Source organism: Varanus komodoensis, unplaced genomic scaffold (genome assembly GCF_004798865.1).
Source record: "Varanus komodoensis strain SLA01 unplaced genomic scaffold, ASM479886v1 scaffold19, whole genome shotgun sequence".
Classification (NCBI taxonomy): Eukaryota; Metazoa; Chordata; class Lepidosauria; order Squamata; family Varanidae; genus Varanus; species Varanus komodoensis.
This window is the reverse complement of record NW_025335550.1, coordinates 639471-666319: the sequence shown is the minus strand read 5'-3', so window position 1 is coordinate 666319 and position 26849 is coordinate 639471. Positions and strand designations below refer to the sequence as shown.

The following is a 26849-nucleotide window of genomic DNA, read 5'->3' as shown; positions in this document are numbered from 1 at the left end:
CCTGATACCCTAGGGAGGTCCATGTGAACCTGATACCCTTGGGAGGTCCATGTGAGCCTGATACCCTTGCGAGGTCCATGTGACCCTGATACCCTTGCGAGGTCCATGTGAGGCGAGGGGACCCTGAAGGCAAATGTTTAAAATATCATTGAAAAAGACTGTACTGCTTTGTTTAGAATTATTAAAAGTGGGCTTTCAGCCACTTAAAGACATTTTACTAAACATGCCATTAGAATGCTAGGCAGAATATAGAATGTGAACATGATATAATCAATAAGTTACTTGTTTATTTATTAGATTTATCTTCTGCCTTTTTCTTTTCTTTTAAGAAATCAAAGCAGCTTTCATAATTCTCCTTCTCTCAACCTTCTCACAACAGCCCTGTGAGGTGGGTTGGACTGAGAGTCTGTGACGGGCCCAAAGTCACCCACTTGGCTCCACAGCTGAGCAGGGATTAGAACCCACATTGCCTGAGTCCCAGACCTGCACTTTTAACCACTGGCAAGCTACTCATTGCCTGGTTCAATTATGAAACAATAATTACTTCAATATTTCACTGCTGATTATATTTGAAGGATGGTCAGTTAAGCCTTTCATATTATCTTGGTGAAATGGCAACAGCCAATAATGTAGCTTTTTTGGAATTTTGGAAGTCTTTGACATTTGCTGTTTGAGAATCACTGCAAACAGTGTCATCTCTGGTTGAAATTTGCTATAAAGTATTTTCAGTCTGTACTGCATTAATCTGATTAAACTGAAGAATTCCTATCTTACTTTGAGGTAGTCAAATGATATTTCCAGTCCATTTTTAATTCTTCATTTTTTCGTCTTTGCACAGGACTTGTTTGCTGATTCCTATATAACCCTTTTCCTCTGTTTTATGCAGATTAGATACCACCCGGGTAGAATTTACCATTCCATTAAGAGAGAATTGGGCACTACCATTCTTTGCTGTTCAGTTAGCTGCAATTACAGTCCTCTTCAGACCTCATTTACGTCCTACTCATGAAGTGAGTCTTTTAAATTGCAGAAATGTAATGTTTTTGATACAGCCAAGGTAATATTGATGAAACTGTGAAAATAATACATTGCAGACACAGATGATATAAAAATAATAGCTTCTGATTTTCCATGGTTCTGGATGAATACAGATCCCATATTAGCACAGACGTAGGCTTCTATGCATATATCCCTAACAGTTGGAAAACTGCACGGAGAAATTAGTGCTTAAGTACTCTATTCAAAGGCCACAGATAGAGAGTACGTTTTAAAAAGCAGTAGACTAGAATACTCAGGAGCAGAATCAACTCTCACTGTACCCACTTCCCTACCAAACATGTAATACACAAGAGGTAACAGATGGTTTTAAAAGGCAACTGCTACATCGGAAAGGGCAGTCACTCTGTTCTGTTTAGTTTGCTATGATCTTTTCTCATGCTTCTCATTTAGCTGGTGTTTCTGTCTTCTGCAGAGACTGACGCTTCTTGCAGTATTTATTTCAACCTTCCTCTTCAGTTTGACTTGGCAGTTTAATCAGTTTATGTTGTTGATCCAGGCAGTGGTTTTGTTCACACTGGACTGTCTTGACTTCCTTCCGAGAGGAAAGGTAGGTTAATTACTGGATGTATGGGCACCATTGCCACAGCTACACGCTCTTTAAGTTGCATTGAAATAGTGGGAAACAGTCGCATTTGCACGGACTGGATTGTTCGTTGCGATGTGTTCAGTTATATAATCTGAATTTTTAGGTGGAAAACCTGTCATGAAATGGTAGCATACTGGATGTACAGCAAAATTGTGTGTGCAAAATTGTGTATTCACATATGCAGCCTAGTTTAAGGCATTTCTAGGTGACATTTTAGGCCCATATATTCGCAAGGTGGGTTTCCAGTGCATAAAACACAGTAAAAAATGGATGCCAAGAACATATCAAAATAATTTAAAACATCATAAAAACATTGACAGTAATGATAAAATTACCTTTCACAATAACAACCTGAAACAATAGCCTTAAAACTATTTTCGGCCAGCGTGAAAACAGTTTAGAACAGCGATGTTTAGCATTTGTCTAAGAAAAAGTGATTCACTACATATATTTAGGATAGCATGCTCTGTTTCATATTTTTCACGGAAAACTAGAACATTGTTTTTCACAGTGACTTAACATCTAAGTCCTATACAGGTCTACACAGAAATATAACTACCAATCTAAAAATACCAAAATGCCATTTTTTGGTTCCTTCTTTCATTTAAAACAAAGAATATAAATCTTTGCAGGGAGGCACAGTATTTCTTGGTAGAATTCTAAGCTGTTTCTTTGTACCAATTTCCTTACCATAGAATTAGCATGAACATTGTACAAGTTAAATGCTTCGGTTCCACATGTCAATTAATATAAAAATGGGAATAGTGTTACAGAGGAATAGCTCACTTTTGCACAACATTTTTAACTGTGGCACGCATAAATTCTTACGATTTTTGCAGGTGACCTGGATCTATATAATACAAGTGGTTAGTTTGCTGCTCGTTTGCCTTCTGCAGTTCTTTAATTCCATGATAGTAGGATCGCTACTTGTAAGTTTTAATATGTCTGCCTTGTTAGCAAGAAAACTTCAGGTATGTATGTATTTTAACAGGATTCCATTTGTTTTTAAAGTAACTGACAAAGAGGATACACTAGATAGTTGTCCACTTTGTTGCTTAATTTTATACATGGTGTAATGAGGGTGGATAAAAAGGTCTCTTCGCTCTCATAATGTTAGAAACTCAAGGGACCAACCAATGAAATTAGTTGGAAGTAGTTTCAGGACAACAAAGGGAAATTACTTCCTTACACCGCACATCTCACATTCTTTCCCATAAGGTATGGTTTTAACAAATGTTAAAAGATGAAACAACTGTTAGGGGAGGGCAGGCCTGTTAATATCCATGATAGGTGAATGGAGCCTCAAGAGTCGAAAGCAGTATTATTCACAACTACTGGGCATGTGGTACAGATAGTAGGCCTTGTCCGCTGCCTTTCTGTGGGCATCCCCGGAGTATGTGGCTAAGCACTGTTTGAAGCAGGATGCCATGCTTCATGGCCTGATCCTTCAGAGGCTGCTCTTGCGTTCTTACCAAGTCAACCTCCTGAGTGGCATATTGGGCCTTCAGCTGAGCCCAAGGGAAAAAAGAAAAGCAGGAGTTAAGGAGCAAACACGGGACAAAATTTCTGAAAATATATTCCAAGTTAGTGACACTATTTCAGGAGCATTGAATAAGCAAAACAGTCTACTGATTAGAAGAAAGCTTGTTGGATTACCCTAAAGACCATATCAAGGAGAACAAGGTAAAATACATGTAAAATTTCATATCAGGGAAACATAGATCCACACATTATTAAAAGAGAGCAAGTAGAATGTTCATAGGACTGAAGTGACTCCCCTGTGAGGAAACGTTACAACAGCTGGGAATGTTTCATTTAGAGAAAAGGGCAGGTAAAAGGAGATATGCATGATAAAGGTTTACAGGATAAGGCATTGTCTGATCACTTTTCTTTTCAGACTCTGCATCAGGCTACAACCTTTGTAACCTGCTTCTCACTTATCCCACTAACTGTCTGGTCATGTTTAATGTATTGTATATAAAAACAGAAATCACCATGAATCTGGTGAAACATACTATATAGTCAAGGAAAGTTTATGCCAGAGTAAATTAGTCTGAAAGATGCTACAAGACTCTGTTGCATTTGCTGGAATAGACTAACACAGATACCTTTAGCAACAAATGGCTAAAAATGGCAACATAAACTATTGCAGAAATTCCTAATCCATTCTTATGTAGCAGATTGATGCCAGATGTGTGACCCCAATTCAACAGTGTCACCCTTCCACTAAAGATTTCCTGGAAGTGAGAGCAAAATAGATGGTAGAACTGAAACAGATACTTTTAAGGATTTTATGTGGCTGGGCATAGAGCCATGCTGCTTTATGATTTTGTATTTCTCCTCACAGACAAACAGCTGATTTATCTATTACTTCTTTGTATGCAGAGATTCATGCCTGTAAGAAAAGCCTCATTAAATGGTAATGCACATTTTGGTCCATTACCAAAATGCTAGGAAAGTTGGGAAGAGACTGCAGCTCTGTGCTTTCTGATATTAATCAACACTGCAGTGTATTAGGAAATATTGATGTTTGCTTACTTAACTCCGAAACCTTATATTTATGTATTTATTTAAACATCTTTGCTCTTTCGCCAAAAAGGCTCTGAAAGTGGCGTTGTGTTAAAGTAATCAATACATTAAATAAAAAATTAAATGGACAGAACTGCCCATGCCAGTTTTTACAATATAAAAGAGAAAAAACAGATAATGAGGAGGGACGAGAGAACTGAGCGAGCTCGGGCACCAGTTCTAAGTGTGAAGTAGCAGTTCTAGATTAACTAAGGCTGCAGTCCCTTGCGTTCTTGTGAGTGAGCACAATGGGATGGGCTGCAGGAGTGTGAGAACATGGATGAACCATGGACCATGGATAGAAATGGACCTCAGGAGCAGGGCAGATGAAAGTCATTAAAAAAAAATCAGGTTTTAAAGAATTTAAACCGGATTTTTAAAAATTAAATGCTTTTTGAGGAGAAGTTTTCCTATGTAAGATACATTATAGTCATGAGATAAGGATTAGGTTTTAATCATGTAGCATGAGGCTGTATATTCATGGAGTGTTTAAATTTTTTGGTAAATGAATTCCATTAATCCATTCACAATATCCAGAGGTTTCTGTAAGATTACTGGGCATTTTTTCTCTCTAGAAGATACTATCACAGATGCTTAGTTTTACAGTTCTCAAAACGGAGAATTTGTGTCTGTAGAGATTATGTGACTCTACACCAAAAGTGTTAGAAAATAGGCATACAGAGTTGAGCAAAAGACTTAATCCCTTTATCCCTTTGAAAATCTATGTACACAGATTCAACCGCTTACCACTTAAGTGCTAAGTTTCAAAAAATTAAATAAATAGAAGAAAATTTGGGGGAGTGGAGTAGGTCTGTGCAACAAGCTAAGTGTGAGAAGGCACAAGTCTTAAGATTTTTTCGTTTGTAGCCTGAGGTTTTTCATATTATGCACGCAAATTATGTAGAAAACTATGCTTTAAAGCTAGTCTTACTAACTAGTGATTTAAATTGTGATTTACATTGATTTGATTTAAATCAAATCCACCTTGCTCAGGAGGTATCTTGGAGAACACACAGGCAGTGATTCCCATTCACAGAACTAAAACAAGGCAGCAGTAACTTGCAGTCCTAAACAGAACGCTGCATTTGATGTCACAGGGAACGTTTCTCAGATGGAGCAAGTCATTTGAATGCCACACTGCTATGTGGCAATACCTGTGTTCGAATCAAAATCATAAGTGCTAAGCAGACATATTGGAAAGGGAGTACCTTGGCTGTGTTGTTGTTGTGTTGTCTCATGATAAACTCATAAACTGCTTTTAGGTCAGGGTTCCCTTATATTTTTGCCAAGTACATTTTTTCTGGAATCCTGTTTAGCATCTTACTACATAAGAGCTCCTTCTCTCACAGCAAGATCATGTCAAGATCTGTTGCTCATGTTTCTTGCTGCCAACCAAGACAACCAATTCTGCATTTGCTCTGACAGAGTCAGTGGTTTGAAAACATCATTGGTTTCCCCCTTCAGCGATGGCTTCTTCCGTAAAGACTAATCGGAAAATGAAACTAAAATATCCCTGTGGTGATAGCAGTGTCTTTTAACACAACTGTTAACATAGTGATTTTTAAATTATGATCAGATAAACTAGTACTACTGACTAGCATCATTTCTCTAGATGTGTTTTGATCATTAAACAATCATTGCTTTCATTTTCCAGAACAACCTGAAAACTGGAGGCCTGTTTAGCAGACTTGGAAAGCTTTTCATTCATGTACTCTTAGTGCTGTGTTTGACATTTCTTGTAAACAATTCTATTAAGGTGGGTAAATATACTTTTTCCTTGCAGTTTTCCATTTATTTTTATCTAGCATATTGTTAAATGTTTATAGTTGATGTAAAGTCATTTTATGGATTCAATCCTAGTAGGCTATATCCAGTGTTGTTTGAGTGGACTTCCACTCACACAATGAAACCTTCTGCCCTGCTTGTGGGGCCTTGCCCCTCACCCCCAAAATCGGCTCCAGAGGGTCCCCCAGGCCTGCTTAGCAGACTTTGGGAGAGTCCAGCAGCCTCCATGAGGAGAACGAATCTGCTCCACTGGTAAATGCCATTCTATTAGCAGATGGACAACACTGGATTAGAAGTAGGGATCAGGTGTCCTTGTTATGCTAGGAAGCTGCCCTAAAATCTCACCAGCAAGTGGTTATACAAGAAGGCAGTAAAAATCCAGATTAACCATCCAAGCAGCCAGTGGTACAATAGGAGTAGCTTTGGAGGAGGCCTGTGCCCAGAAGCTAGATTCAGTTATAAGGGTATCCGTCTGGGGTGGAGGTTATGGAATTTGACTTGAGAGAATTCTTAGAGGGTTCTAACAGCAAAGTGTTTCCTGAGTCCTAAAAAGTTGCCACTAAGCAGTCTTTAGAAAACCCAAATTATATATTAGTCATCACTTAGCATGCAAAATATTACTTTAGTTACTTATTTTTTTCAACATCTCACATCTAATCCTGTTAAAGTAACTCATAGGAGTTATTAATGTGCTCTAACAGAACTAAATGGAGCAGGAAAGGATCGCTTTGTGTAACTCTTTATTTAGAGTAGCAGAGAGTTATTTGGGCCCAGGAATATAGGCATTTGCTCATAAGAAACCCATAGGAGGAACTCCCCATCCAGAGAGCAGTTTCCTCATAGGTGCTAGCAGTAGTTGACAGAAGAAATCCCCCAATTTATATTCCCTGTTCAGAGATTATAAAGTAATTCTCTTTCTATTTGCCCAAGCGTCTTGAATTTCTCCCCTCTCCATTGTACAGTATGGGGTCAGGCAGAAGAGAAAGTCAGAACATGTTGCCTTATTTTTGAGGTGTCCAAAAATATAATGGACTTGCATAGCTTCCACATTATGTGCTGACAGCCCAGCATTCCCCATTTCCTGTCTTCCCTCAATCAATTGAGGGTTTCTTTTAAAGAAAATTTTATCCTACATTTTCACTATAAAGTGCACAAAACCCAGGGTAAGAGCAAAACAACCTATCAATAACAGAACACAATAAAACACCTAGTTAAAGATTTTGCAATAAAAGAAAACAGATGGCAGGAAGCACAGAGCCGACTTGACCAATCTCCCCAGGCAGAAAGTTTCACATCCTCAATGTTGCCACTTCATTTACATTGGCAAAGAAGGAAGAAGAGGCTGCATGTTCTTGAGAAATCCAGGCCCAGTGGTCTGTTCCTTCCCAACAACTAAGAAGTTAATAGGGAAAAATAGATGGAGTCATAAGACAAGAAGTTTGCATCAAAATAGCTAGAGTTAGTATTTGTTTCTATAAAATATATACACTGTGGAAAAATCCAGACCTAAATCAATTTGCATTGTTTTACTGTTTTAAGTAAAACCAAAGGGGGGGAAAGTGTTGCATTTATTAAATGTCTTGATGGGACTTGCGTAGAGGAGCAATTGTGTTTTAATTTTCATAGCCAGGAAAAACATACAGCTTTAATTTTCTTTCCTAATAGGATTTCTTATTCTTCATAGCTAGGTGAACATTATGACCTACTTTTTTGTCTTCATAGAAAGTACTTAATTTGGAGTCAGATGAACATATATTTAAGTTTCTGAAAGCAAAGTTTGGACTTGGAGCAACAAGGTATGGTATCAGTCACGTTTCAAAAGTAAGCATTTTCTGATGTTTTCCCAATATAAAGCTTCGGTTCTACTTGAAAGAGCTGAATGATAATTCTTCACCTCATGCTAAACAGGCTTTTGTAACTGGCAGCTGTGGAAATAATGTACATGTCAAAACTTGTAATATCGTCTCTCTTCTCTTTCTTTAGAGATTTTGATGCTAACCTGTACCTGTGCGAAGAAGCTTTTCGCCTTTTACCTTTTAATACTTTCATAAGACTTTCTGACACTTTAGTTTTTTATGCCTACATATTTGTGCTTTTTGTAATGACCGTAACAGCGGCTTTTGTTGGTTTTCAGAATCTCAGGTATGTCCATTTGTGATTTGCAAAATTTGAGTTTTAACGGGAGTCTTTCCCTTCCGGGTAGCTGAAAACAGAGAACTTCAGCAAATTTGAGCCAGATTTCTAAAAGCTGTGTTGCAAAAGTTTTGAATTTGGTCTTCCAACTTTGGTGTGAAGTGGCATCCTAGCTGGATTTAGTTTGATCTTCTGGACCCAAAAGCTGTAGCTCTGGCAGTTCTCAGTCCTAATATTTGTTAAAGAAATAAACAGAAGAGTGTGTGTATACTGCCTCACTAGCCTGTCTTTCTGCCCACCTGCCTGCCTGCCTGCCCACCCAATAGGTTAAGCAGTGTCTGCAGCATAACACAGTTCCGTTGCTGCTGCATCTCAAATAAATAGCACGAATCTGAAGAGCAGAGCTGGATCAGACAAAGGGAATACCTAGTCCAGTATTCTGACCCCACAGTGGCCAGTCAGATGTCTATAGGAAACCTACAAGCAGGACATGAGTTGAATAATACCCTCCCACTTTTCTTTCCCAACAGCTGATACTGAGAGGATTACTGCTTCTGATACTGGAAGTAATATATAGCCATTATGACTAGTAGCCAGTATAGCATTATTTTCCATGAATCTGTCTGAACCCCTTTTAAGGCTACCGATGTTTGTGTCTTAGAGATAAAGTTGCAGTCCTCAAATTACAGTAAGTTAATTCACACTGGGATATGCATATTTCAGATCATGCAAATCATGAATCACTGAGGCAGTACACCTGGGTCTGTGCCATGCCACTTTAATGGCAAGTGGCCCTCACATGAGGTAATGCTTCTCCACACACAGAAGCACTTTCAAACAAAAACTTGCATATTGATGAAAGCATTGAAAGCGGCCTTATACCAAAGCAGAAATTCACTATTTCCTAACCGGAAGCAGCTTTCAGGATTTCATATAGCCCTTCCCTCTTTGAAGACGGAAGCCAGAACCTGTTGTAAGCCTGACGGAAGCCAGAATATGTTGTAAGCCGCCCCGAGGCTTCGGCGAATGGGGCGGCATAAAAATGTTTTAATAAATAAATAAAACCTTTGTACAAAGTAGATGTTTTATCACTGAGCTACAGTTTTTCATGATAAAGGGGAGGACTGAGCCCCTCCCTGGCATTTAGTTGAGCTGTCTATGATGGCTGGTACTTGCTTGGCACAAAGCACAGTGGTTCAGAATTGAGCTGTAGTGGAAGTCCCTTTCCAGGCACAGTTCAAAGACCCTAAAAATGCTGGCACCCAGCTATCAGAATGATCACCTTCTGCTATTTGACCCTGGCTTGATGCATCCCTTTTCATTTGAGGGCAGTCCTCCTCTGGGTCACCCTAAGAGCTGAAGTTAGAGAGCCAGTAACTGGGGAAGTGCCTCCTTGGTTGGGGCATTCTCTCCCCCACCCCCGCAGGAATATCTTCCCCAGAAAAGCTTGTCTGGCACGGACAGCACTGCCTTTTCAGAACAAGGCAAACGCTTTTTTATTTGTCAAGATATTTTGGCTAGCATCAGGTTGTGTTTTTTAGCTCTGCTGGATTATCTCCTTTTTCTTTATTTCATTCCTTCTGTTTATGGAATTCGCTACCACAGGAAGTGGTGATGGCCAACAATTGGAATGGCTTGAAAAAGGGGATGGACAGATTCATAGAGGAGGAGGCTATCCGTGGCTACTAGCCTTGCTGGCTGTGTGCTCCCTCCCCTACCAGAGATGGCATGCCGGCATACATCAGTTGCTGAGAAGCGTGGGCAAGCGGAGTTCCTGCACCCATCCTCCTTGAGTTATCCTTTGGGCAGCTGGTCTGCCCCCTTTGGTCTGATCCAGCATGGCTTTTTTGTGTTCTTATACTCTGCTATTGTTTTCTATGACCGTACTTGATTTCCTGTTTTTTTAATTTTACGCCTATCTAATTTAAGAGCTCTGCTCCATAAATGGCAGACAGTTCAGGAATTAAATCTAGCAACTGAAAATGTGCTATATTGTTGTCCACCGGCTCCCAATCACTCTTGGTTAAAATATGTTAGAGAACCTGTAGAATGTTAATGGCTGTTTTCTTCTTGAGATAGCACCATGCTATGCAGTGGGCTGAAGAGTGAACTGTAGCATGTAAGGAACATGGCATGGGTGTGTATGGAGTTCTTCAGAGATGGACTGGAATGAGAGTCGAGGCTGAAGTGGAATGGATGTGAATACAGGGAAGAGACAAAGATGTTCATTGTAAGAGGCTCGACTGATGCGGGAGTCAGTGGCTCCCTTGTTGGTAGCTCCCAGTCTTCTGAAGGATCACTGCATGGTTTGTGACTTGCAGGGAGTGTTCCTTAGCAACCACTTTTCACCCGTTTTATCTGACCCCCCAGCTGTGAATATTCCTAGAAAGATAGGCTTGGCGCTCATAAAACTCCTTTGGGGAATGGCGGGAAGGGCAGTGCCCCCATGGCCGCTGCAGGCCTTTCAAGGCAGCAGTAGCAACATGTGGCCAGAGAGCAAAGCTTATAGCACTGTCTCTCCAGTGGCAGGATTTTCAGGAGCCTAGAATTATTGGGACCATCTGCCTAACGAAGCCTACAAGACTCAAGGAACAGTGAGGAAACCATAGTGGAAATTTTAACATTCAGGTTTTACGAATTCTTTTAATTGTTGCTCCCTTTTACTATATAAACTGCTCTGATTTTTTTTTTCTTAAAGTGATATTTAAAAGAATAAAAAATACACCTGTACACTTTTTGAGGGACTGCAGGTGGCACAGTGGTTTAAACTGCTGTGCTGCTGGGCTGGTAGATCGAAAGGTCGCCGGTTCGAATGTGCACAACGGAGTGAGTTCCCATTGCTCCGTCCCGGCTCCTGCCAACCTTGCAGCTCGAAAGCATGCAAATGCAAGTAGGTAAAAAGGTACCACTTTGGTGGGCAGGTAACAGCGTTCCGTGCACCTCAGTGTTTAGTCATGCCGGCCACATGACCACAGAGACTGTCTGTGGACAAACGCTGGCTCCCTTGGCCAGGAGACGGAGATGAGCACCGCCCCCGAGAGTCAGGCATGACCGGACTTCACGTCAAGGGGAAACCTTTACCTTTACCCTTTACACTCCTTGAAACTGCTTTTTGCACAATTATTCTGCTTGCAGTCAATACATTGTATAGACCAAGTTGGTCCTACATGGGTCCCCTTGAGATCACTGGAACTTAAGCTGGCCATGACTAACTTTTCCCAGTGGCCTTCTTTGTTCCTGCCAGGATGAATCCTTGCCCATGGAAAACAGCTGCCGTCCTCTTCCTTGCAAAATGGTTGTTTTGCATGCCGCCTTATGAAGAACTTTTTGCAATACCATGCAAAGTAGTTGCTTGCTTTCTGTGGCAGATTTAATAAGGTAACCACTTTGCATGATTCACCTGAACAGGGAAAAATCTACTTGACCCTAAATAAAATGGCCACTTGGGGATGGGGCTCTGTATTCCTAGAATTGGATCTGAAGAACCGAAATCTGTTTCAAGGTAACAATTTCCAGCTACAGCTGAGGCCAGTGTTTGATTTGAAGCCAGAAAAATCACCGTGCTGCAAATTTGAATTTGCTGTCAAGATGCCATTTGGCTGAACATTTATTCCTCATTATTTGCAGTATTGTAATGTACAAATAAAATCATTTGATTTTTTAAAATATTTATTCCTGTATCAACATTTGCCAGGCCAACATGAAAAAAGAGAATCTTGCACAAGGGTATATTTAAGGTACACGGGAAGAATGAAAAATCTATTAGTAGTGGCTTCGAATTTTTTATCTTCCTTGAAACTGAGAGGTGACTGTGAACTGCATACAAATGTTCTGTTTTAAAATAATATATGCCATCCTATAACACAGTTGTATTCTTATTTCCTTCTCACTCAGTGGTTCTGCAAACGTCAAATCCACAGATAAGCTGCAAAGGTGCATAACTCTACTGAAACCTGGTGTCGCTTACCATTTAGTGCACACCGTTCTGTTTGGATTGCTGGCATTTAGCACAATGAGGTATTCTTTATTTGGCATTTCTTAGATGCAAGGCACTGAAGACTCTTGGGCAGGTTCACTTGTGATGCTTCGCCACCGTATTAGCTGCCATGGTTTGCTTGTTCGCTAACGACCCACATTGCTCCCGAAAACTCCCCCTCCTTTTACACAACTCTTTTTGAACACGAGTATGGCTCTCATCCCACCATGGCTTACAATATGCAAACCCAGTACAATAAACAGTCACAAATTTGGCAGACTATAGATCTTCCTCTTGCTCATTCAACTTCTGCTTTTCATGGTATGTGCATGCCTACTGAACTCTCCGTCAAATTTTCCTTCTGCAAAAACAATACTCAAAAATAGGGAGAGTTTGGCTGTGGTGAGTGATGAGTTTCCGGAATTGGTTTTAATCCTGTTTTTATAATTTATTTTAAATATTGAATATTCTGGAAATAAACTTGCATTTACATGTGCATACTAATATATACAGTATAAATACCAATCAGTAGCTTCACACATTGTGTTAACTTTTTCATCTTGCAGGATGAAATATCTCTGGACTTCTCATATATGCGTCTTTGCAGCTTCGGGTTTGTGCAGTAGTGACATGTGGGCCCTGATCTTGAGGCTCCTTCATCTTTACACACCTCGAAGGGTTAGAGCCGTAACATTTTGGTTTTCTTTTTCCACTGATAAATGAAACTCAGTTTTTTAAGGGGCTTTCTGGGATGAATCATCAAATGCTTTAAAAGCTTTTGCACTGCACTGGGGGGAAAGTGTTTAGCTGTATATGTAATTTAATTTGGAATTTTGGGGTGTACTGGGGAGGTACAGTGCTTTTGTGGTTGCTGTTCAAAGGAATGCTCTTTCAGGGCATGTTCCTTAAATCCAAGGCTACTTGGGGAGTGCCACAAGTTATAGGACATTTTTCTGCCTCAACATTTATATGGTTGAGTCCTTAGTCCACTAGATGGTGATGTTGCAGAAGCTATGGAATGCATAAACAAAACAATGCTTCCACAAAAAATAAGAACAACAGTATATATTATTTTTCACATGCACCACAATATAAAATACTTTGCAATATACAGCAATGCATGATGCATTTTTAAAGTACTTAATAGAACTCTCTTCACAGAAGCTGATTTTAATGTAAAATAAAGTTACTCTCTGAACTCGAAATGTGATCTGTGAAGCCAGTCTGTTTGATGAAAATGTTCATTATTAATCTGGCTTAAATTATTTTTTATTTCAGGAAACGTAATTGTTGTCTTTTCTGTCTAGGTATCTGTGATTAGATATTTAATACCCATGCTCATATTACTGTATCTTTGTTACAAGGTAGGACTTTTTTCATTTGTAAGATAATTTTTAGTGAAAATTTACCTATTTAAATAGTGAATTTCCAGGTCAGTGAGGGTTGGTTCTCACTAATAAATGTATTCATATGATGATTTTATATAGGGATATATTGCCAAAGGGAGAACATTGGTTAAATTGCCAGCAAATACAAAGATCTCTATGTTTATGCCTATGCCATAAAAGCAGTTGCCAACTAACACAAACTTTTCTACATCAAATCATATATTCAAGCACAAGAGCAATTTATTTGTGTGGATTATGTTGTTCATATCCAAATCGGGTAACATTTGCTGAGTAATTGTTGCATTTAATGTACCCTGGAAACTGTATATAGTATACCTGAACCAAACCCTAGGTGGTCAAAGTAAACCTATAGCCTATTTTAAAAACTGAATTTTGGCTCATCCATCAGCACTTGAACTTCCTGTTTTCTTATTTAAACTTTGTGTTTTGTGACACTCCAAACCACGTTCTGCTCACATCCTAAAATGCTGCACCCATATAAATCCACTCAGGCCCTGAAACAGGACCCAGAAGCCCTGTTCTGTGGTCTACTTTTAAGAACCTGTAGATGGGCGGGGGGGGGGGGAATGCCAGGGAGAGGGCCTTTTCCATGAAAGTCCACATCTTTGAAGCCCCCTCCCTGGAGCAGTGTGTTTGTATCCATCCGTGGTGTCACTCAAGCTGGCTTTATAGCCATTTTATTCCACTGAGCTTTGTTGACTTCATGTTTTATTTTCTGCTGTTCATACTGTTAATGCTTACACCTGTTTGTTATGTTTTACTGTTTAAATATTGTTTTATTAACTGCTTCAGTTGCTTTGTGAGGAGCAACAATCCATATATACAAACATAAAAACAGAATACATGCACACAGTTAATGCTGTTGACAGACAAGGAATAGGAATAATGGTTCGTGTAAAGGAACAACCAAATATGTAAGCAATATTCTGTATTCATTACTTGTTTTTTAAATGTATAGGCCTCTTCAATCCTCAGTTTAGGGTGCAACCCTCTGTATGTTAAAACGGAAGAGAGTCTTTTCAATTCCTAATATTCTCCAGTTGGCACTGCTTTCTCCTTCTACATTGGCACAGGATTGAGTTCTTAAATACTTATTGCAAATACATCCTACTTGCTGTGAATAAGCCACTTCTGAAGCAGCAAATGATTAACTCCATAGTCAGTACTGTTTGATGTTCTATTTCACAACACTTTTAAAAAAATGGAAACTACTGTGTGGTCTCTTATTTTTAGCTCTTGCTTGGAAGCAAAGGATGGCAGGTTTCAGATTTTGTGCATAGGTGTCTGAAATCATTTTCCCCATCCCAAAATACTCTTAGGAGCAGGCTTCTCTGTGGCTGATGTGTGCCAAGATTGCCCTGTCTCTTGTCAATGAGCAGATGACTTGTGCAGTTAGTCCTGAGAGCTATGATTCCCTCAGTTCAGTCACACTCTTCCTCAAATCGGAGCCCACAGACGACCAGTTCACGTCCAAGCATGAAGCACAGAACCCTGGTCATTGGAGGTCCTCTGCATTCCCAGAGTCTGTGCATCACCTTCTGATGTATGCAGATACAGATGCAACTCGGAGCCTGGAAATACATTTCTATTCCTCCTGAATCAACTCACAGTTTCGGAAATGCAATAATTCCATGTCTTTCCTAAACTTAACTGTGCAGCACTCACATCTGGCTTTCTGTGGTTACATTTTATCAGGCCAAATTTGCATTAGCTGCCTGCTCAGCAAACGTATGGGGTTTGTGTGAGATTATAACCTAATCTCAAATAAGCTAATGAAAGCCTCTTTAAGGCATGTGGTCACTGTAAGTCCAGATACATTGCTTGAAAGATTTATTTGTTCGGCTCCAGCTTTGGCTGCTTTGCTAGCCTTCGGCATGTCACAAAATTTAAAAGACAGCTCTGGATTAAGTTAACCTTCTCCCTCCCTTCCATTTTCCTACTGTATATTGCCTTCCCACTCCACCCCCACACCTTTTTTCCCTGTGAGATTCCAAATGTGCTTTTATTCCTGCAAGCACACATCCGAAGGTTCACAAGGGGAAACTTGGCTCACGAGGGAGAGAAATGGCAGGTGGAAACAGTAGTTAACCACAGCCACCCCCTGCACTTTGATTTTCTCTTGCCATCTTTTTTTTTTTTTTTATAAACCAAGTGCCCATTGGGGTTTAGAAATGTGTTTGCATGTATTGGCTAGCTTGGCCATCAGATTAAGATGCTTTTTGGCTGTATCAGGTACTGTCATGGGAAAGCGCTACAGTACCAGAATGCAGTGGATACTTGAGATAAGTCCTGGTGAAGTCCCCCATTTCCCTGTCCTAAAGGGCAGGTCTGCTTTGTTCGTGATTGTCTGCACAGTGCTGAGCAGAGAAAAGGGTGTGCTGCAAAGTCAGTTGGTACTTCTTTTTACCATTTCTTTAAAAGTGTTGAAAAGCCATCAAAGAATTAAGCTCTGCTCTTTATCTGACCTAGCGTATTCTCTATGCTGTCCATGTCGGTTTGTGTGTCTGTGTGTGTGTGCTTCTGCTAGGTCTGGCCTGGAGTGATGGCTGAGCTGTCAGAGCTGAGAGAATTCTATGACCCAGACACAGTGGAGCTGATGAACTGGATTAAGTAAGAGGATTTTTACTTTATTTATATTAGATGCTGTTTAGAGTTAGCTGATGTACTTAGTGATGCTGCCCTCTGGTCCTATCAGTGTCCTGTGTTGACTGATTCTGAAAAGCGGGCCGTGTAGCACAAAGAAGCCATTGGTCATGGGTATTGGGGCTGTTGAGATCATCACTGTACACAAAGCCTCTTGTTCCAGCATCTTTCCACATTATTTTTGCCTATAACATTGATAGTAGACTTCATCAGCTTGTGGGGCTAAACTCTCCCAGCCACGCTGCCCAGGAGCAGCCTCTCAACTCACAGTGACATCAGCCTCAGGAAAATGGGCTGGAATCACAGCTGACTAACTTGATAGGCAGCGCTCCCAACAGTAAGAGGATGCCGCAGGGACTTTTCACAAAGGCATCTGTGATGTTTCCTCGTTTTCTGAAATAAAGCCCTCTCAGTTTGTGCTAGGAGCCAGACTAGCAGTCATTCAGCTTGAGCTGCTGACTTGATGTCTCTGGAAGGAGAAGGGAAGGGAAGTCTGTAACCTCCAAGCAGCTTGGCTGGGGATGTCTACTCCCTGCCTCCTAAGGCTATCACTTTGGAAGCCCAACCTGGTGCAAAAGGCCTTTGAAAGCTCTGAGATACGATGTGATCTCTGGGTTTCTTGTTTTGGCTGTCCCTGATCTAGAACGTCCTTTCTAAAGGGCAAGAAAAACTCTTGTCACCGACAAGAATATATTTGTCTTTATACTGGCCATAGCGTTGCCTTTATTTGGGCATTGTTAATGGACAATATAATTATCCGTGAGTGAACAGCTAATATAAATGGTTGGCAATATTCTGAAAGCAAAGCAAAGTCATCTCCATCCTTTTCCTACCGTATTGACATGTTCTCATGAGGAATGTTCACAAGCCAGGGGTCTTTAGTACCACCTCTATATTAAGAGATGCTAAATGTTTGATAGCCCTCTGATCTCTAGGGTGCAATACACAGTGTTTTATATATAGATTTATATATTAAATATACATGGGGTTTTGGTTTCAGCAACAAACGATTTGACTGGTTTGCAATGAAAGAAGTAGTCACACAATTTCAGAGCAAATAATACTAAACTGCTATTTACCCTTCTTTTAAATCATGACAAACACTTTTTGCTTTTGTTTGTTACTTGGAAAGTAATTCATTGAAGAGTGAATGTTATGTACATAAAGAGAAGTTAATTAGTTTTGCATTGGCAACATTCAGCAAGCCAATTTATGTCTTTCACCTGAAACTGGAACTGATATTTTCTTGCTTTGTAATTTCCTGATGTCCAAAATGATTCAGTCATTATTCATTCAGCCCATTAAAAGTTCAGCTGAACTTCCATCTGCTCTTATTCAAGATTTTCTGTGTAGGATAACTCTGTGTGTGTGTGTGTGTGTGTGTGTGTGTGTGTGTGTGTGTGTGTTGCACATGTCTACCTTAGGAGAGGTTTCCTGTCTTATTTCAATAAAAATATAATTTGAAAGCCAGATTTACCATTGCAGGCTTAAGAGTAAAAGACATGGACTGTTCAGTATGGGTACAGTATATGTTGTCTAGCTGCACTTTCTATACAAGGGCCTTGTGGAGTAAGTTAAGTTCCTTAAGATCCAACAGCTAGTCCATCTGGCTGCAGTAGGGACAGAGAAGAAAAGTAGGGTCAACATCAGCTGAATCGGTCATATCCTCATATCACCAGTCACCTGGGAGCAGCCTTTCCATGAGGATGCAACAAAGGGGAGAAGGGAAAACAGAGTCTCTCCTTTCACTCAACTGAGACACCAGCAACCTGTGTCCTCCTCTCTTCTAGATCTGTTTCCATTCTAGATGGTCATCATAGAAATTTTGTGACTCAGAGCAGGCCTGTGCACTTCCCTCCTCCTCCCAGCCACTTTTCCTTGTGTCATGTCTCTTAGATTGTATGCCTGAGAGAGTAAGGGACTGTTTAATAAGAATAAGATATTTGTAAACCTTTCTAGAAGCCTTTTCCAGCCAAAGGGGAGCCAGAAGTGCTTCAGATGAGCAGGTGGCGGGAACTTCTCTGCAAACAGAAAACTAGTGTGATCAAATGTTCTTGCTGTCTTGCTAGTTTTCTGCTTGCACAAAGTTCCTAAGTCAAAGAGCATTCAAAATCCCTAAATGATGCACAATCCAGTCTATCAGTGTCTTAACACAGACATAAACCAGCTTCATTTAATATTCATTCCATGCAGTTTATAACACTCAATCACCTCTTGACCTAACAATTCGCAAATTTCAATAATGTTAAGAGTACATGAGGCCCTGATATATTGCCAAACATGTTTGAGAAAATAATTCACCCCTTTCGGTATTTTGTCTTGAGAGAAAACACATAGATGGTTAAGGTGCTTCCTGGTATTTGTTTTGCCGTGATCCATATTGCAAATCAGTATTGATCATGTTGAATGTAGAAGGAAAGGAGAGCCAACACCATAAAAATTTGCTTAAAGGTTAGTAAAGATTTGAACTGATGCTGGAAAACAGAAGTTTATTACGATGTCTGTTACGAGTATGTTCAGTATGTTTTTGATTTACTGTCTTATTAAAGGGTGAGGGTTGCTTACTTCATTATAAAGACTCATATAGAACTGGCCATATCAAAAATAAGGTTGCATGAAATTAGCCTGCCCCTGAAGACACAATCCAACTGAAATAGGTTGGGTAATCCGTTAATAGTGCATATCGGAGGCCTTGCATCTATTTCACCTGCAGTGTGCGTCAGCGTAGAGGGATTATAGACAGGCTGGTGTCTGTTGACCCACATGGTCCAGAAGCTAAACGCTCTGGCAGGATTAGTCAGGTGCACAGTTACTGTTGCACCAGCACATTGATCAGAGCCCAACATCCCTGAGAAGACTTGACTGTTCTTTGACATGCCTTGCGTTGTGCTTCATGTTCTGTGCTTTTCTTCATCCTTGAAGCAGCATCAGAAAGCATCTTACTTCTCCAGAAGTGATTCTGAACTTCTGACATGTTCATTTGCAAGCATCCATGGAGAACTTGCTGCACTTAAGTGGAAGTTCTCAGCATTTGTATAGAAATGTTCACAGTTTATCTCTTATGCTTCAACAATCAAATGAGTCTCTTTTCTTTTTAAGAAGCACTTTTAAAATGTTTGGAATCTTCCTTCAAATGCACCCCAAATGTCATATGTTGAGCCCTGTAATTTCCATTAAAGCCTTCTGTTGTAAATGAGTTGTTTTGTAGCAATCCTATTATTCTTAAAAGTATAGATAAGTGTAGAGATTCCCGTTTTATATTATGGTGCTCAGTTTACCCCATTAGTTCAGCAGTAATTAACTTGTTGGCGCTTAGAGCTTCAAAAATAAATGAGATTATTTGTTCAAAATGCCATCAGGTCTGCTTGGAATGACATTTAAATTACATAATGTAAATCAGTTTGACCTGTAAGTCCTTGTCATTATTTAGTGACATTTCTTGAAGAATAAATTGTTTGCAGGTTGGGCAGTCTGGTTATGGAGCTTGGCAGAAACCTATAAAAACAAATTATCCTTTCATTTTATACATCATTTGTTCAGACATTTGTAAAAATTGCTTCGCTTTTCCATAATGGAAAAGTGCCATTCAGTCGTTTGAAGCGCATTAAGTGGGTAAAATTCAGGCAGAGTTTCTTGGTGGCTGCATCAGGAAGTGTTAAGTGGGGGGATTCAGTACACCTGGCAGAGGGTGGTCTGAGCACACGGCCTGATTGCCCCCCTCTAGTGGCCATTCCCTGTTTATTTGTAGCCATTTCAGGAGTTAGCCAAAAGCAGGGAAAAAGGTACACAACTGAATTACGCTTCCTTTTTCTCTGCTGCTGAAAGATCTCAAGCTGGGTGTGAAGATTGCCAAAGTATTAGTCTCAAATGAGCGGAGTTGCAGCAGGAAGAGCTGTGGCAGAGGCTGGCTGGTCGGAGGAATGTGATGCACCTCCATTGAATTCTAGGATAAGCCTGGTAGGTCAGGAGTGATAGCTGGTGGAATCAGACGTTTTGGGGGTTTTCTGGTGCCAGTGCTGGTCACCAGATAGAATCAGTTTTCAGATAGAACCTGCTCCCCCCGGGTTCAGCAGTTAGACCCCTCCAGGTATGGTCCCCATTACTGGAGTCACCCTCCTGGCATCCTCACTATCTTTGAGGCATCAAGTAAAAACCAATTTGGTGGTTACTGCTTTTCCTGGGGCTTTTCTTGAATGACGTCTGCCCTTCGCTACTGTTTGTGTGTGTGTTAAAACAAAGCTTTTGCTATAGTGTTGCTCTTGCTTGGTGTTACTAGATCCTCTACTTTTTGCTTACACTGAACTCAAAGCAGTTTATATCATTTTTTCCTACTGCTCTCATCTTATTCCCATAACAACAAATCTTGAGGTGGGTTGGGCTGAGAGCCTCTGACTGACCCAAAGTCACCCAGTTGGCTCCATGGCCGAGAGGGGATGAGAACTCAGGTTGCCTGAGTCCCAGCCCCGTGCTCGTAACCACTACGCCACACTGGCTCTTTGTGGCATTGAGGTGTTTTTCTTACAGTGACCTCAGCTGCTTTGATCAGGGTAGAAATATCATAAAAGTTCCAGAAGCTGTTCTTACTATGGGTTAGAGATCTCATAATATGAGACAAATGGGAAGAGCAGGAAAGCAAGTCCTTTTCAAACTGGACTTTGCAATGTCTGAACTGGCTTTTAATGGTGCTTCTTTTAGCTCCCGTGGACAAGATCTAGGCTTCAGGCTGTGCTAGTGTTCAACTCCATGCTGAATATTGGCGAGAGATATTTACACATGCATAACATTAAGTTCTTGAAACGATTGATGTGCTAAGCTTGCTTCATAATTACTTCAATTTTTTTTATTATTTTTCAACTGGAGCCAGCTTTAAGAAGCCAAAGAGAAACTGTGATGAGTTTCTTTGCCCATCAAGAGTTATAACGCCTTGCTAAAAATATTATCTCCACTGCCTCTATATGGGATTAGCCTGGCCTTGTAAGAAATTTTAAAAAATGTTTGCAATATGCATCCATCACTTCTCATAGATGTCTCCTTCAAGTTTGAAGCTAACATTTATGGCTTCCTTTGAATAGTTTCAATTTCTTTATCAGGAAAATTAAATGGAAAATCCATGTAGACCTTAAATAATATGCAGTCACAACTGTGTGTTACTTACGTTGTGCTTTGTGACTGTACCACACCGCCTTCCTGGCACTGTGCCACTTCAGAACACATATTTGAAGGGAAGCTTCCCTGAGAATTAGTTTTCTGTGTGCATCAAGCTTTTGATGAGAGGAAGAATTTGAACGTATGATCCCGTGCCTGCATCCCGAAGTGTGATTTTCCTGGAAGGATTGAGGGGGCACAGCAAAACCTAGCTCTGGTGCGGCCTGGGAGGAATGCAGGTGGCCACTTGCAATACCAGCTTGCAGCCTTGTATGGAATTGGCTGCTCTCAGACCTTGGCTGCTTCACTGCTCACTTCTGAAATGGGCTGAGATTTGTTCTGTACACTATGGTTTTTGATTGTTTAAGAAATTCCATCTTATTACTCCATCTATGTCAATACTTATTTATTTGTGACACCTCATCAGCTCAAGGATATCGTGTTGATTAGATATACCCATGGGGAATTCCCATTTTTATTGATACTGATATTTTTAATAAGAAACTTTCAGAAATAAGTCGAAATGGAAAAATAAGTCTAGAGACTAGAATTACTTTCACAAAGTCTGCCTCTAAGCAGATTCTGATACTACAAGATCTGCAATGCATAATGTGTTAGGATGTCCGTTCAGATACTGGAGTGCAGAAAAGTCATATTAATTTTTGTAGCCAAATGTGGCATTTTGCAAGGAGATGGTGAGTGAGTAGAAATGTCTCTTTTTCACTTATTGCAAAGTACACAATTTCTTTAAACCTCCAGTTATTGTTATTTTAAAAAATAACTGTTCTTCAACAGGAAAGGCTTCTAGATTGACTTACAGGAGAATAAATATAAGACAGTAAGTTTTCATGTCTGAGACATGCAGTCTAAAAAGACACTGGATGGAAAAAAGAAAACGAGGTGAAAGGAAAATATGGAATTTAGGGGCTAAACATTAAGCAGTTCTTATAGGGGGCAGCTATGATGGAAACAGACCGCTCAGAGTTCAAAAAGCAGACCTCAGTGAGGCGCCAAGAAATATCCTGGTCACCTGACCGTCCTTAAAATGAATATAATGCAGCCAGACATTGTTGGTCTTGCATCCCAGGGCCTCTGGGGCCCAGTCTTCTCAGGTAGCAGCCGCCCTGAGCAGAGACGGTGGTTGGCCACTTTCTCTCATATTTCTTTTTCCTGGGCAGATGAAGCTGATGGCTTTTGTGACGGCAAGGACAGACCTAGTCCAGCTATGAAAAGTGGCAGTGGCACTTCTGTAAAGGAAATATCAATGTCTGTTTAGGTCCAACACCCCTAAGAAGGCAGTGATTGCTGGAAGTATGCAGCTGTTGGCAGGTGTCAAGCTATGCACAGGAAGGATTTTAACCAATCACCCCCACTATGAGGATAAAAGCCTGAGAGAGAGGACCAAGCAGGTAAGGGGCTCTGCTCTGCTTTCCCCTCCTCACAGTAGTCGGGCCAGGACATCACACTTTCTGTGGGTCTGAGCAAAGGGAAGTGCTGCCTTGCCTCAGCTCCACTTTGCCCCGCTCTTGCCTAAGTCACACAACTGTCACAAGGATGCTCTGCACCACTGTCAGTAAAAGAGTTGTGCTTTCCTAAGCCAGATAGGAAGGAAAGGATGCTGCAGGGAACCGAGGCATCCCCGTTGGGCCCTGGGATGTGGCAGAGTGTGTGCCCAGGCTGACCCAGGGCTTCTTTCCCATGGCTTCCATTGCTTGCTGATCCCTGGGTGGTTATAGCAGTCAGGTACCCTGAGTTGCATTGCTTGGTAGTTGACTTCCAGAATACACTTAAACTCCAGCACCAGGAGATACAGTTAATTAAGTCTTCTCAGCCTCTGTCATAAACCAAAGGTATTGTGTTGTATTTACCTGGCATCATGGGATTCAGAATTTCTCTGTGAGCTAGTTTAGTCTATTGAAGAACTAGATTTCACACCCTTGGACTGCCCTTAATTCATGTGTCTTGCCCACGTCCCTATTTTAAGGAGAGTCCTGCTAGAGCAGACCAAAGGCCATGTCTTGCAGTGGGCCAGCAGGATCCACAGCCACAGCCACTGGAGGTGCAGGCCACTCTGGCCGCTGCTCCCCAGCAAGCGGTAGCCAGTGCTATGCGGTCTCTAAACATGGTGATCCTATAAGGCCACCAGGGCCAGTAACCATCCGTGGACTTCTCTGCCATGAATTTGTTCTGTAAAGCCCATCAGCACTTCTTGGAACAGCAAATTCTGTCTATGAATTAAGCATTATCTGATTAAGCCCTTCCTTGCGTCTGCCCTGAACTTACTGCAGGCAGTTTCATTGAATGACTACACAGTCTAATACTGTGAAACTACAGGAAAGGGGACTTCCTACAAAAATTTCTTACATCCTACAAACATTTAAAAATCTTCTGCTTGTGCCCTGGCTTTAAATAATTAAGTCAGAACAACACAATAGATTTCCTTATGGCTATGCTAATTAAATTATGTTGCTCCAACATTTCAAAGGTTTATCAGGTCTATGCAAAAAGGTCTCCTGAAGATGTCCACAGGATCCTCAGATCTTTTGGCACTGACTTTGTAATCCTGGAGGACAGTATTTGCTATGAAAGGAGACACAGCAGGGGCTGTAGGTTGCGTGATCTCCTGGACATCGCAAATGGCCATGTAAGTACTTTCCAGCATTTATTCTCCTAATTGTGTTTAAATAGCTTCAGTGACTCTGCCTCACAGCACCCTGTGGCTGTCTTCTCCAACCTGAAGCCCTCCAAATATGTTGGAATGCAATTCCCAGCATCCCCAGCAGACATGAGCTGGAGGGCATTAAGCTGTGAAACGTTGCCCCAGGACTTCAGTTGCTCAGCTGGAATTGTCTGAAATGCACTTATTTATTATAAGCCGTCCCGAGACTTTTGTAGGGGATTGGATAGAAAAACTTTTAATGCAAACATACATACTGAGACCCAAGAAACCATGATATTAATCGTGCAATCTTACGGCGTTTCGATGGTGCCAGGAAATATATTTTTTTCTGCTAAGTCCAGCACATATTTCTGAATCGGAGTTAATAAATTAATCTGAGCTCAGGAATTATGGCAATCCATGTGAAATAGGTTAGGAATCAGCAAGGGAAGGAGAATAGGAAGAAACATGGATGTCCTGTTTGAGTATTCTCCCTGCAGGATCATTCATTCTGTGCTAGACAGCATCTTCATTCAGAGACTCCCACATGCAATTCCCGTTGTATGAGGAGAGAGAACGGGGCCGTGTGTTCTGGGACCACCCTTCGTGTCCCGCCTCCTCCGCACACACACAGGCTCTCTGTGGATGATGAGGATCATGCAAGGTTCTGACACGTACAAGGACCTTCCCGATGTGACCAGACCGCCCTCGTCTCCTTCCAGTGGGTGGAAGGCAGAGATGGGGCAAAGGGGCAGAGCCAGTCGACACAGCTTCACATCCCCCCACTGTATGATTGTGACTGTGCAAAGAGAATGCCCACCTGGGCTGTAGGGTTGTCCCTATGAGTATCCAGTACAGCTCATAATATGCTACTCCTGGGTACGATGCTGCATTTCCTTATTCGTATAACAGTATCAGGAGGTGCAAACGACCTTGTACTTTCTGTTACAGACTATGGATGGTCCTGGGGAAAATGACCCTGATCTGAAACCGTCACCATATCCTCGCTTCTGTGAGGAAATCAAAAGAAATCTGCCTTCATATACAATGTATTTTGCTAAAGTATTCCAGAACAAAACATTCCATGTATACAAGCTGGTTAGACATAAAAAGACCACATAGTTTTTCTGTGCCTGCAATGGTAAAAGCTAAGAGAGTTTACAAAAATGGCTTATTTTTAAGAAGTGTCGTACACTGGTTTAAAAGATTTACTTTTTCATTACTGTGACAATTTAAGAGTGTTTGTTTTGATAACATTTGTCCAGAAAGCTTGCGGGGATGACACAAGGCTGGTGTGCAAGCTGCACAATTCGCAGTGTGCCAGACGTTTGCCCGTTCTACCGCAGCAGCATCTACCTGCAGTGTCCTGTGCGGCCCCCTTTTTGTGAAGGACCATGCACACGCCACAGCATGAGAGGTGTTTGACATGCGGAGAACGGAGCGGGCATTGGCCCCGAGACTTGCTGCCAGGCACAACCCCATGCACAGCCTGGTTCTGGGAACTGTAGCCTGTTCCCATTAACTGCATAGATCGCGAATTCGGCTCAGGGATTTGGCTTGGCACTGTGGTCCTGTGATCCCATCGGAAGGTCCTGTTTTTTTCTTTTCCTTAAGGTGCTCTAGACCATTATTCGACAACTAGTTACTTGGGAGTAAGTGCTACTAATTTCCTTGGGCTTACAGCCAAGTACGTTTGCTCAGCATCACAGGATAAACCTTGTCAAGTTCAAACCCCACAGAGCGTTGTTGCCAGAGAGCCCAGATCACAGTGAAGGGCACCGGTCACCTCGTGCTGTTGATTTGTGCACCAGGACCCAGACGTTGGCACACCAGCAATGCGATGCCTTTGGTCACTTTCTTTCCCACATGCTCTGTTCTGCCTGCTTTCCGCCCTGCACAGCGGTGATGGTGCTTGGCCTCTGCTGACAAGGAAGTACCTGTCAACATGCTAGCAGCTGTTGTGTAGCTCAGGCCAGGGCAAGATGAGAACATACCCACATGAAAGTTTGCTTTAAGCACATACTCACCCCTCAGCTGGAGTTTACATATCCGCTGCAAGTTGACCTGTCTTCAAGCAAAGCCTTGAGTCTTCTACAGACATTGCTACCAAGAGTCGCAGTCAGAATCCAGCATAGCACCGCCAGGCACTTGACGGCTAGTGCCACTGCTTGAATTTTCAGTGCACACCAGTTTTCAAGCATTCACGACATTTGTTACTCAGTGTATCAGTTTGTTTTCCTATGGCTCCACACTTAATAGAATGATTTGTCTGTGATTTTCAGACTTTGACAACTGGAGGAAGTTTTTGTTTTCGTTTTCCCCTGGGGGGATGTTTTGGTAGTTTCCATGTTTGCTTTTGTTTGGTTTCTGAGATTTTTGTAATGAAGCATGTTCTGGAGTCCTATTTCGGACATTTAAAGGAAAAATTGCAAACAAAGCAAAACCTTCCGACCGACCTCCTGCATGCAGCAGTGTTCAACTCTTGTGTTCTGTTGTTGTCGTTGTTCTTGTTGTTTCTTAATGTGTCTCTTTGAGTTAGAGTGCCAAACCCAAGTAAATAGTGCCATAAGGATCATTAAAGTGATGGGATATTTTGTGTTTTAAGGAATAATTTTGCTTTATTGTACGTGACACACACATGAAGCCTTTTCCTCAAAAGGTGGCTCCCCCCTTCTGTCTATTCCCCTCTTCCTTGCAGAAAACAAAATCCATGAATTACGTGTCTTGTGTTGAAGCAAGTAGAGTTCACATTTTTGTACATTTTGGACTTTTATGAAAATGACCAACTTTTTAACACTCTGTTTTTTAAAAAGTCACTGTGATAATGCTCTTAACGCTAATTTTAACATTTTATATGGGAGTTAGGGCAGGGTTGAGATTGGACAT

At 41.2% G+C, this 26849-nt stretch overlaps 1 protein-coding gene across 3 annotated transcripts in view; it reads left to right on the top strand.

The window, feature by feature from the left end:
• The window catches only part of DPY19L3 (dpy-19 like C-mannosyltransferase 3), a 41124-nt gene extending 14550 nt beyond the window's left edge, over window positions 1-26574 (top strand). For 2 of the 3 annotated variants that reach the window (XM_044427716.1, XM_044427717.1), the window contains 13 exons: window positions 887-1010; window positions 1472-1606; window positions 2485-2616; window positions 5868-5969; window positions 7721-7794; window positions 7982-8140; window positions 12026-12148; window positions 12674-12785; window positions 13415-13471; window positions 16044-16126; window positions 22581-22713; window positions 23790-23948; window positions 24915-26574. In XM_044427716.1, the coding sequence (XP_044283651.1) occupies window positions 887-1010; window positions 1472-1606; window positions 2485-2616; window positions 5868-5969; window positions 7721-7794; window positions 7982-8140; window positions 12026-12148; window positions 12674-12785; window positions 13415-13471; window positions 16044-16126; window positions 22581-22713; window positions 23790-23948; window positions 24915-25085 (1564 nt within the window). In that variant the 3' untranslated portion in view covers window positions 25086-26574. The remainder of the gene's footprint in view (window positions 1-886; window positions 1011-1471; window positions 1607-2484; window positions 2617-5867; window positions 5970-7720; window positions 7795-7981; window positions 8141-12025; window positions 12149-12673; window positions 12786-13414; window positions 13472-16043; window positions 16127-22580; window positions 22714-23789; window positions 23949-24914) is intronic. The other variant, XM_044427718.1, reaches the window with a different exon arrangement.
• The last annotated feature ends 275 nt before the right edge of the window (window positions 26575-26849 follow it).